The sequence below is a fragment of the Phaenicophaeus curvirostris genome, chromosome 7 (assembly GCF_032191515.1).
Source record: "Phaenicophaeus curvirostris isolate KB17595 chromosome 7, BPBGC_Pcur_1.0, whole genome shotgun sequence".
NCBI lineage: Eukaryota > Metazoa > Chordata > Aves > Cuculiformes > Cuculidae > Phaenicophaeus > Phaenicophaeus curvirostris.
In genome coordinates this window covers 7,748,953-7,760,967 of record NC_091398.1, presented here as the reverse complement: position 1 = coordinate 7,760,967, position 12,015 = coordinate 7,748,953, and the positions used below count along the sequence as shown (strand labels likewise).

Here is a 12,015-nt window from a genome sequence, read left to right as displayed (position 1 = left end):
GGTGCATTTTAGAGCCCACGAAGGCTGATGAATTAAGATATTTCAGAAGTGTCTGTAACACATCAAAATAACAAGCCCAGAAAAGGCAGCAGCAACACTTTTGTCTTCATTGATGAATATGTTTTATACGAGTATGAAAACAATAGCAGCACCTTCACCTTTCATCTACATATCAGAATTAAAGCGTTACCCCATAATAAATTCTGAATGAAATGTGAATTTTCATAAATTTCATAAAAAAACAAAAAATATTCTTAGCCACTGATTAAGGCAGAATAATTTATTTTAAATAGAGATATTAAATAAAGAGATTTCTTCTACTGACCTAGTTTTAAGTACTTCCTCTTGATTCTTAACATAACCTAAAAGCATCATTTTGGTTCCTGTGTTTTTAGACACAGCATTAATTAACAGATTTGCAATAGTTGATACACAATTACAGAATTCTACATAGTGTCCCTTCTAATCATTATGTTTGTAATCTTCTTTGGATACTATTATGCCTCCTAGTCTGTAAGGGTTTTCTGAAAGTAAGAGTTGGTAAAATATTTCACTTTGTCATAAGCTAAGCGGGTATATTCTCAGACACAAACTTCATAAAGGTTCTCTGAAAACAGCTCATCTAATCAAGTTCAGCACAAATATAAGGAAAAATTGTCACTGTAAGACATTAGGGTATAGACTGTAGTGGTTTTCCCCAGAAATACACATCAATTTTGCTAGCATAGTTTCAAGTGTTACTGTTGCAGAGCACATTTTAGAGAACAAAAAATAAGGGCCTGACAATCCCAGCCTGGAAGGAATACCAGCTGCTTGAATAAACACCGAAACACAATGCTTCATGCTCAAACTACTAACTTCAGCATTTACAATATAAAATAAAAAATGCATTAGAACTATTAAATTTTTTCATTTGGAGCTTAGTACAACTTGGAAGCCAAAAGCAGGCTATGTGTGAAGTGGGAAGATGACACTAATGCAAAAACACCACTACACAGAGGCAGGAAATAACAAAGCTACAGAGTAAGCCACAAGATGATGCTTATTTCTATAGCACATCATTACTTCACATCACAGATGAAAGCTTGTGCAGTTTCTTCTGATCAAATTGAGGTCTTGTCTTACTTGGTATAACCACTAAATCTCATTCAAACCAAAACCAGCTAGATCTTTGAAATCAAAAACGTGGAAAGGATGCAGTGCTGCCACAGTGCCACATGACCTGTACTGTTTCTGGCTTCCAACAGTTGGCTGAGAGAGCTGGGGTTGTTTAGCCTGGAGAAGAGGAGGCTGAGGGGAGACCTCATTGCTCTCTACAACTACCTGAAAGGAGGTTGTAGAGAGGAGGGTGCTGGCCTCTTCTTCCAAGTGACAGGGGACAGGACAAGAGGGAATGGCCTCAAGCTCCGCCCGGGGAGGTTTAGGCTAGACGTGAGGAAAAAATTCTTTACAGAAAGGGTCATTGGGCACTGGAACAGGCTGCCCAGGGAGGTGGTTGAGTCACCTTCCCTGGAGGTGTTTAAGGCACGGGTGGACAAGGTGCTGAGGGACATGGTTTAGTGTTTGATAGGAACGGTTGGACTCAATGATCCGGTGGGTCTCTTCCAACCTGGTTATTCTGTGATTCTGTGAGTCTTACTCCAGTAAAATATTAGAGCTCAACTGTTCAACTGATTTGAAACAAAGTGAAGTCTTTTGACTGCTGGAAATTAACCAAGGACTAACAAGGATACCTAAACCATAATATGATCGACCATTATGATTTTTGTTGATATTATTTCAAACAGAAAACTTCTTGCCATTAAGTAATGCATAAATGCAAGAGCTCTTTGTAACGTACCTATAATTTGGCTAAACGCTTACCTTGTTTGTAACTGCCGGCATTCCCTGGAAGAAAGAGAACTGGAATTCCTGTCAATAGGAGATTTTTGTTTTCTTCAGCATAGTTCCCTTCCCCATAGAGATAGAGTTCATACGCTGGGTATCGTCTGGCTGTTTTCTTCGGTAATTTTATTTTCTGTTGCAAAAGTTAAAAAGAAAACTATCACCTTGTCTATATCGCTGCAGACACAAACATATAGTGGCTATCCAGTAATTTAAATGATCTGGCTTATGTTTTATGTATTGTTCATAAAACTACAATCTAAAGAATACAGAATGAAAAACTGGGTTTTGCTTTAGAAAAAATAATTGAAGTATCAAGTATTTTGTTTAAGTAGGTATAACTGTGCATAATGAGTGACTGCAGTTACTTACTTGAAACAGCTAGTAACTTCAACTGGCTTTGAAACAAGCTGCAAATGAATGGAACCACGCAACCTTCGAAGTTGCGCAGTGGTACAGTAAATGTAGCCTTATACTAAAGGGAGGGGGACGAGGGGGCTGGTATATTGAAACCCAACCACTCCTCCCAGGACACAGGAATCCACTGCACCCATACCAACACCAAGTCTTGAGAAGACAGTTGTGTAGGTGACCGTCAGATTTCAACTGTTACGTCAGGGTAAATGACAGACGCAGGGTGAACTCTTACAGGACTTCTAGAGAGATGTAACCTGCAAAGTGAATTTCAGCCATACCAGTAACCACCTTAATAAGTCATAGAATCACCAGGTTGGAAAAGACCCACAGGATCATCAAGTCCAACCATTCCTATCAAACACTAAACCATGTCCCTCAGCGCCTCACCTACCCGTGCCTTAAACACCTCCAGGGAAGGTGAATCAACCACCTCCCTGGGCAGCCTGTTCCAGTGCCCAATCACCCTTTCTGTGAAAAATCTTTTCCTAATGTCCAGCCTAAACCTCCCCTGGTGGAGCTTGAGGCCATTCCCTCTTGTCCTGTCCCCTGTCACGTGGGAGAAGAGCCCAGCTCCCTCTTCTCCACAACCTCCTTTCAGGTAGTTGTAGAGAGCAATGAGGTCTCCCCTCAGCCTCCTCTTCTCCAGGCTAAACAACCCCAGTTCCCTCAGCCATTCCTCATAAGGCCTGTTCTCCAGCCCCTTCACCAGCCTCGTCACTCTTCTCTGGACTCATTCCAGAGCCTCAACATCCTTCTTGTGGTGAGGGGCCCAGAACTGAACACAGGATTCGAGGAGCGGTCTCACCAGTGCCAAGTACAGAGGGAGAATAACCTCCCTGGACCTGCTGGTCACACCATTTCTGATTCAAGCCAAGATGCCTTCTTGGCCACCTGGGCCACTGCTGGCTCATGTTCAGTCGCTGTCAACCAACACCCCCAGGTCTTTCTCCTCCAGGCAGCTTTCCAGCCAGACTTCTCCTAGTCTGTAGCACTGCACAGGGTTGTTGTGCCCCAAGTGCAGGACCCGGCATTTGGCCTTCAGTCTCTTCAGAAAAAATAAACCCATGACACTTTGGAGACTTTTGTTCTTCTTGTTGTTTTCAAAGTGTGTGATGTGTGGCCTAGTGAGGACCTGAGCTTGTAAACACTCAGGATCCAATTTTACTCTGTCAACTGTTCACTGAAAGAAAGCCCACACTTCCCGTACTGCAACAAAGCAAACGACCAACCACCTAACCACTCACTTAGCTTATAGGATTATGAGTTCCCAAAGAGAAAAGAACAAAATTTCTTTGAACCTAAAGGACAGGTGATGATTAAGGCTGAGACCAGTCCATTATGATTCTTAAAGCCATACAACACTGCCTTAAATCAAATCAGTAGTAAGCAAAACATTTTATGAACTCCTGTATGGGGGTCGGTTGGCTGATAATTTTTAGTATCCAAGAGTTAGATTTCAAAAATGCCTATGAACACAAATACACTTTTTTATAGCATTTGATTACTATGTTATGACAACTCAGAGGCAAATCAGATGATTAAAGATACATTCATCAAGCTGTAATTTATGTTTTCAGGAAACATTTTATCTTACAGAAAAAGGTCAAAACTAAACTCAGTTTTGTATCAGAAATCTTCTCTAAAGAATTGCTTTCTTGAAACAGAAGCATCACTCTCTCAGATAATTCAGCTGTTTTTCTCAAATGCATCTACAGTAAAGCCGATTTAGCTTTAATTCCCAGCCCACACACGCTCTTCCCCTTCCCCTTTTCTCCTCTGTTCTCTCCTCAGCTGAAGAACATTTCCTTTCTTCCTTAGTCTTCAAATTGTATGTCATATTGGCTATTTGCAACCTCTTCTTATAATGTTTTTATATATATAATTCTAAAATTCATTAATAAATTAAGAGTGCTGTCAAGATAAGACTTCCTGATGGATTAAATAACACTATGCAAGTGATTTTTCACAGTATCTTCCAGGTTCACTCTCTTTTCAAAATGTTTTGAGGGACATAAAATGGATGAGCTGATATTCTTTGGGTCAATGTTGAAAGTAAAAACCTACACAATCCATAAGAATTGTAGTACCGAAATACTGAGGTTTTTCTGCAAATCACAGTGCTCAAATATTACAGCAAAATGGGAACATGCAACTCCAAAGGTAAACACGTGTTCCTGTTCCATGGTAGTGGTTTTAAATTCTGAATTCCCAAGACATTGCTTATATAAGTGCTTGTAATGAGCTACGGTAACTTTTTACAATGTCAGTGTAGGCTTTGTTTTCACCCTGATTTCTAAAGAAATTAGGTTTATGTGAAAAAGTCCTCATTACTAACTTCTGAGTCTCTTACCAACTTAGCTGAATAGCGCAAGGTTAGGATAAATTCAAATTCTGCAATCCTACAACTTATGAAAAAAAAAAAAAAGTTAAGTAAGAAAACCAAAACAAATATCCAAACTGATTTCATTACTACAGTATGAGCTCGACTGCTAGACACAAAAGAAATGAAACATCTTTAGTTGTTTGAATAATTATTTGTTTTGTAATGCAATACCCAAGGGATGATCGGTGCCTTTCACCTGGAATTCCAGTCTTGTGGTTTCCTACTAATGCCAGTATTATACAGACACCAAAAATTAAACAAACAACCCCTCCAACAATAAAGAGGTACTTGAAAAGTATAATGCCTCAACAAACCCTGACAAATCATTATCTTCCTCCCAAAAATGACTGCTTTCCACATGGTAAAAGTGATTATTCAGGGATGAGAAATTCTAAGAAGCAATAGAGCCAGCTGCGACTCGCATTTCCTGCACAGAACTACTGTTTACCCTTAAGCCTTGCGCCTCCTACCAGCACAGCACTTCCCTAAAGACGCTTAAAACGTAAGCCCGGACATAGTAAGTAAATACAGAAGATGTGTGGTGGCAGATGAGAATCTCAGTCAACCACCAGTAACACCACACACTTTCAGCTGGTTGGCTTCAGAGTGAAGCTGAAGTAGGTTTTGGCGGCTAGGAGATCTGAGAACTTAACCGTGCAGGATTTAATTATCTATAGCTGCTTAAACCACTTTGTTCTACAGCACTGACAAGCTACACCAAGGTTCGCTTTTGTAGGCTATGTCAAGGTTCGCAAATGAAGGTTAACAGGTCCAAAAAGTAACCTGCTGCTTCAGTACTAATTTAGGTACTGAGCTTCTGCTTTAAGATTTCTTAAATCGTTTAAGACTGCAAGGCAGCTTGCAATCTACCTCAAAACAGGTTATTTAGAATACTTCTTTTTTATTTTTTTTTCTCAATATAGCTTATATCCTAGATAATGCTAAATGAACGCCTAATAGGAAACAGATTACGTTTTGGGATGCTTTTACTAGGACAGAAAATCCTGTAGTAAGAACTTGTATTAAAAACAGAATTTGTTTTCTAACACCTGCACGCAGTAACAGCAGCGAGCCTACGTACACCCACGTATTTACATCCTCCCACTATTACACCACGATACGATGCTTGGAAAACAATGGTTCCACGGTCCCCCTCTCTCAAACTGATGCAAGGTCTTCAGAGCGGCTTCTAAAAAGCTCAGCAAGGTGAGAGGCACGTTGGGCAGGTTCACAAGTTCTCCCATTTGCTGCGGGACCTTGCTGCCCACAAGCGCTCACCGAGACTCCGGGCTGCCGTTCAATCGGGAAACACGCGTGTATCTGAGCCTCAGTTATCCACTTTTTTAACGCGCTCACTGCTCCACGCTCTGTAAAGTCACAAAAAGGACCTGGATGTGCAGGGTGTCACCCCTGTGGCGCTGCCAGCGCTGAGGGCTGTCAGAGGAGCTCACCCGTCCTCTTAGAATCGCAGAACCGCTAGGTTTGAAAAGACCTTGAGATCGTTGAGTCCGGCCATACCTGTCCACTGCCGACCCAGACCCCCAAGCACCCCACCTGCCCGCCTTGCAAACGCGGCCAGGGATGGGGACTCCCCCACCTCCCTGGGCGGCCGCTCCAGTGCCCTCCAGAGAAGCCTTTTGGCCGAGAAATTTCTCCCACTGCCCAACCTGAACGGGTCCCGGTGCAGCTCGGAGGCCGTTCAGCCTCGCCCTGTCGCTGTCACCTGGAGAACTGCTCTCTCTCCCTTCCCAGAGCTCCGGCCAGGGCTGCAGGTGCCCCCGGGAGAGGCGGAGGGAGCTTGGCCACTCGCCTTCCTTGCGGAGGTGGCAGCAGGAGCAGGGGACACGGTGGGGGGCACAGCAGGGACACAGGGGGGACACGGGGGTGCGGGGGGACATAGAAAGGCACAGGGGGGCATGGGGGGGCACAGGAAAAAACACGGGTGGGGCAGGGGGACACAGCGCGAGGGGGTGACACAGGGGGTGGGTGACACGGGGACAGTGAGAAGGGGGGTGTGACAAGGGGGGGTGACACGAGGGGACTGGATGACATGAGGGGTGTGACACGGGAGGGTGGGCAACAAGGGGGGAGAGCAGGTGACACGGGGGAGGCGACATGGGGGGGAGTGGGTGACACAGGGGGGGTGAGACGGGGGTTGGGTGACACGGGGGGAGTGGGTGACACGGGGGGGAGTGGGTGACACGAGGGGGTGGATGACACTGGGGGAGAGTGGGTGACACTGGGGGGGTGACACGGGGGGGTGACACGGGGGGAGGTGACACGGGGGGGTGAGTGACACGGGGGTGTGGGTGACACGGGGGGTTGTGACACGGGGGGAGAGTGGGTGACACGGGGGGGTGTGACACTTGGGGGGTGTGACACGGGTGGGGAGGCGACACGGGAGGGAGCGACACGTGAGGAGAGTGTGTGACACGGGAGGTGGGCGACACGGGGGGTGACACAGAGGTGCCGCAGGGGCCGCGCGCGCACCTGTTGCCGCCGCACTCACCAGGTACTCGGGGTACTCGTACATGTAGGTCATGCTGCAGCGGTTCTCCTCGTAGAGGAACAGCACGTCCCGCACCCCCAGCAGCACCAGCGCCGCCAGCGCCCCGTACAAGAGCGCCGCCACCGCGGGCAGCCGCCGGCCCGGCCGCCCCATCGCCTCCCGGTGCGGCCCCGAGCCAGGGTCCCCCCACGGCTCCCGGCGCCGGGCGGGGAGCGGCACCGCCCGAGAGGCGGGGCCCGCCGGGCCGCCATGGCGGGAGGGGCCGCCGCGCTGGGAGGGGCCACCATGTTGGGAGGCGCCGCGCCGAGCCCCCGCGTGGCCGCCATGTTGGGAAGGGCCAGCATGCGGGGAGGGGCAAGCCGCCATGTTCGGAGGGGCCGCGCTCGACGCGGGCCGGGCCGCCATGTTGGGAGGGGCGGTGCTCGGAGCCCTATAAGCCGCCATGTTGGGAGGGTCCGCGCTCGGGGCTGCACGCGCTCTGTCCGTAGAAGGGCGCGTTGATGGTGGTTTGGGTCCAGATGGGGCTTTACGGGTAGGGAGAAGAGTGTTTCTCTGTGGGGTTTTGTTCGTGTGCTTGCTTCAATCAGCCACTTTAAAGAGCTTACTATCGAAGGAAGGAGTAAATCATCGTGTTAAGGGAATGAATTAGCTTAAGCAATAATAATAATCACAGAATCACTAGGTTGGAAAGGACCCACTGGATCATCGAGTCCAACCATTCCTATCAATCACTAAACCATGTCCCTCAGCACCTCATCCACCCGTGCCTTAAACACCTCCAGGGAAGGTGACTCAACCCTGGGCAGCCTGTTCCAGTGCCCAATGACCCTTTCTGTGAAATATTTCTTCCTAATGTCAAGCCTGAACATCCCCTGGTGGAGCTTGAGGCCATTCCCTCTTGTCCTGTCCCCTGTCACTTGGGAGAAGAGGCCAGCACCCTCCTCTCCTCAATCTCCTTTCAGGTAATTGTAGAGAGCAATGAGGTCTCCCCTCAGCCTTCTCTTTTCCAGGCTAAATAACCCCAGCTCTCTCAGCTGCTCCTCGTAAAACTTATTATAATAATAATCCAGTCTTGGGCAGCCTGCAGTTAAAAAGACTCTGATTGTAGCAGTTCAGCTTGTTTGCTGGTTGAAACAAGTGAAGGAAGAAATAATTTGTTAGAAGGTGCTAACCTGTTATATATTTCAATACTATGTATAGAGTTTTTTTGTGATTTTAGAAGTAAAATATAGGATTAGCTTGAATAACTTCCAGCTAGCCTGCGATTGGATACTTAGCTTTACTAAGGGCTTTTAACAAGGCTGAAAGTTAGAAAGAATGGGGAAGAATGTGACTGTATCTCATTAAGCCAGATAACAAGGACTAGCACAATGATAAGAGAAAGAAGAACCAGGTGGGATCAGCTGCAGCCTTGAAGAGGTGCCCAAGGAGCCTAAGAGCAGGCGCAAGAAGGAGAGTTGAGAAGTTCAACTGTGGGGAAGATCTACAGCCTTCATCCAGAGGCCCCTGAAGACCCCTAGAGGGCAGAGTGTGCGCCAAGGGGAGGAAACTTATGTAAATAAATTCTGGGAACTGATTATAATAGACACACCTGTTCCAGGAAAAGTGATGGATACAAATACTATGACTGTCTATCGCCTTTGTGAATGATACTGGACATTCCACGCACATTAGGTGGAGCCATCTCCTGCCTGCCCAGCATCGCATTGAAGAATACCTTACCTGATAATCAAATTGGCACCGATTATCGAGCCTGGCTTTTCACGGCATCACAAGGAGGAAATCAAGTATTGAAAGGACAGTCCCAGGAGGAACAAAGGACAGACCTGAGCTGCCAAGAGGGCACACTGAGGAAGGAGATAAAGACCATCAGAAGCTTCTGGAGACAAAAAAACTGTGATGTGCATACAAGAGTGGGTGATAAACTATGATAATAAGTTCCCAATGATACAACATGAGGAATATTTCAAAGTGGAATATTTTGATTTAAGCTAAATACATTTAAGCTTCATCTAAGCAGTTGTGGCTTTTTAAAGTTAGACAGAATGACCCTCTGATAGCATGTTTTCTTTCTCTGAGAGCGTGTTTTCCTTAAAATGGTGTTTTTCAGACACTGTAATTTCTTTGAAAATTATAATGTCTTATGTGAGGAATGATTTGTGCTAAACAGATGTCTCTTCTGTAATCACCTTTGTTTGGAATCCTTATTAATCTGAAAGGCAAGGTCAAGCAGAGAGCTGGAGCCAGCTCCAAATGAGCCAGAATTTTGACTGTTACAAAGTTTCATAACATTAAAATTAGAACTTGAAAAGGAATAGAATATGCATAAGATTTCTGGGAAAATTTATACATGAAAGTGGGAAACGTATTATGTAACCACCCTTTGTCTTGTTGCACACAATTGATGGAATCATAGAATCATGGAGTCACTAGGTTGGAAAGGACTCACTGGACCATTGAGATGGAGATCACTCCCACATGTTGCCCAGGCTGATAAAGAATGCTTACTTCCTAGAACTCCAAAACGAGTCTTAGAGAGTTTTTATTTGCCAACATTTTCAGTATCACCGGAAGAACAATGGACATGTGACATGTTTCTGGGAATCTGTATGGATATCTATGTTTAACCAGTATAAAAGTCATGTACCCAGCCTCAGTAGTTGGACACATTAGGTGGATTACCCCGTGTGTACCCTGGTGCCATTTATTAAAAGAATACCTGCTTAATAATCAAACTGGCATAGATTATTGACTTTGGATTTTCACGGCATCACTATCTTTTGCTGTCTTGAGGCGCTGCTCTTTGCTGGGCTTCAGTCACTGCTGAACACTCACCCCGCTAATGCACAACAGACCCACGCCTGCCCATCAGTGAAAACCAACAGTAAGCATTTAATACCTGACAAAAACTGTCTTTTTTCCTGGTCTACAGAGGAAACAATACTGACACCAGCTTACTAAGACAAGGGGTGATTTCATAAGAGGGAAGTACAAACACCTATATTTGCATTTTCTTCTTCTTTGCTGCTAAATTCTTAAGCCTTTCCCCACCCTTTAAATAAATAAAATCTACTCAGTTGTCCAACAATATTTGTACCATTTTTATTTGCAAAAATAACCATCTGAATGCACTGCAATAGTAGTTTACAGTTATGGTTCTTCATTACATTAATACAGCATTCAGTAGTTGAAAAAGTTATTTAACTGTGCTTGAGAAGATTCAGGTTGAATTCCAAGTTGTTCACTGAAGCGAGTCTCTTTCCTCATTTCGTATGTGACATGACTCGATGATCCAATGGGTCTTTTCCAACCTGGTGATTCTATGATTCTATGATTTACCCAAGTCCTTAGATTTAAACTGACAAAGGCAAACAATACCGACAAAACCCCACTGAAGCCATCATACAGTATTTTATATTGTTTATTACAAATGTTATGCAAAGTATAACACTGGCACCAGATTCGTATCACCATGGTTTGTGAAGATATATTGCACATGCTAAAGCAGAAAATAGAAGACAAACCATAACATATTGGCTTTAATACGTAGATCACTGCATAAGAAACGCATAAAATTACATTTTACACACACACTCAGATTGTCACTAGTTTAAAACGCCCTTTCCTGTAACACTGACCTAAGGTTTACTTTTTGTGTAATAAGAAAGCATTTTCAGCACTGCAAAAATTATACATTATTCCTATAGAAATTTAGCATATTAGTTTTCATTTCAATGCAGGTAGAACACATGAAAAGAAGAAACACTTTATACATTCAAAGAAGGTCTGAAATTAAAATTTACTGGTAATATATTGCTTTTATAACACTCAAATGGCGAAAAAAAAGATGAGTTTCACAAACCATTGCCATAATACACAAATATAAAAGGCACTCTAATATTTCTTACATGACTAAGAATAAAAATCACAATTTTTTAAAATCGTCCTCAAGATACATAACCAAGTTTCTCAACAGTACAATGGATAAACAATTCATTTCATGTGTTTGTTCTAATTCAATAACCTGGCAGTTGTTTACTGCATAAAAGTACCAAACACATAATGGTGCCCTTTTAGTAGCGATGAACAGAAATCCCCTGAGCTATTTCACAGCAATTTCAGGCAGTCCGGAGGTTGTAGCTCGGTATTTATGAGAGGGACTCAGGACCCTATAATCCTGGTATGGATTCCACCTGCAGCTGTGGTTAAAATACAGGAGGAAACGATCCTGCTAATACACCTGGACACGTAGCTGCCCCTCACCAAACACCCTTCCCTTGGTGCAGACACAAAGTTGTCCACGTACTGTCAATTGCAGGATCCAGAGTTAAGTGCAACGGCTAAGTACGGTAACTCTACTCTTGTAAGAAGTCCACAGAAAGGCAAGGCAATCATTTACAAGAGTAGAATTATTCCCATGCTTAAATACCTGCCCTAAATTACAAATCTATTTCTAAAAGTGATAAATTATATTACAGATTAATGTACTAGCATACAAAAAACAGGATTCTGGTAACTCACATGAGATGTGGGACAGATCAGTACTGAGTGCTTCCAAGTGCCTTGCTCACGATAGTTTTCCTCCTAAATACACCGTGCTCGAAACCTGACTTCCCCAATGCCCTTAAGATGCTAACAAATCGTATGCTTCTATGATTTCTAGAATATTGCATACTTACATCATTGTTAGTTTGCAGAAAAGTTAAATCAGTGAAGCTTAGATTTGGTTCCTAGAAGGACTGAAGTAATTCAGTAACCACCGGTGCTTCCAGAATGTTGTACACACCATTAAGAGGCAGCCGTTGTTGCACAGTTACCAGAG

At 44.2% G+C, this 12,015-nt stretch overlaps 1 protein-coding gene across 2 annotated transcripts in view; it reads right to left on the bottom strand.

The window, feature by feature from the left end:
* PGAP1 (post-GPI attachment to proteins inositol deacylase 1) overlaps positions 1-7,388 on the bottom strand; it is a 33,087-nt gene extending 25,699 nt beyond the window's left edge. For both annotated transcript variants that reach the window (XM_069860717.1, XM_069860718.1), the window contains exons 1-2: positions 7,194-7,388; positions 1,864-2,017 (exon numbers count right to left, since the gene is read on the bottom strand). In XM_069860717.1, the coding sequence (XP_069716818.1) occupies positions 1,864-2,017; positions 7,194-7,346 (307 nt within the window). In that variant the 5' untranslated portion in view covers positions 7,347-7,388. The remainder of the gene's footprint in view (positions 1-1,863; positions 2,018-7,193) is intronic.
* Between the last annotated feature and the right edge of the window lie 4,627 nt (positions 7,389-12,015).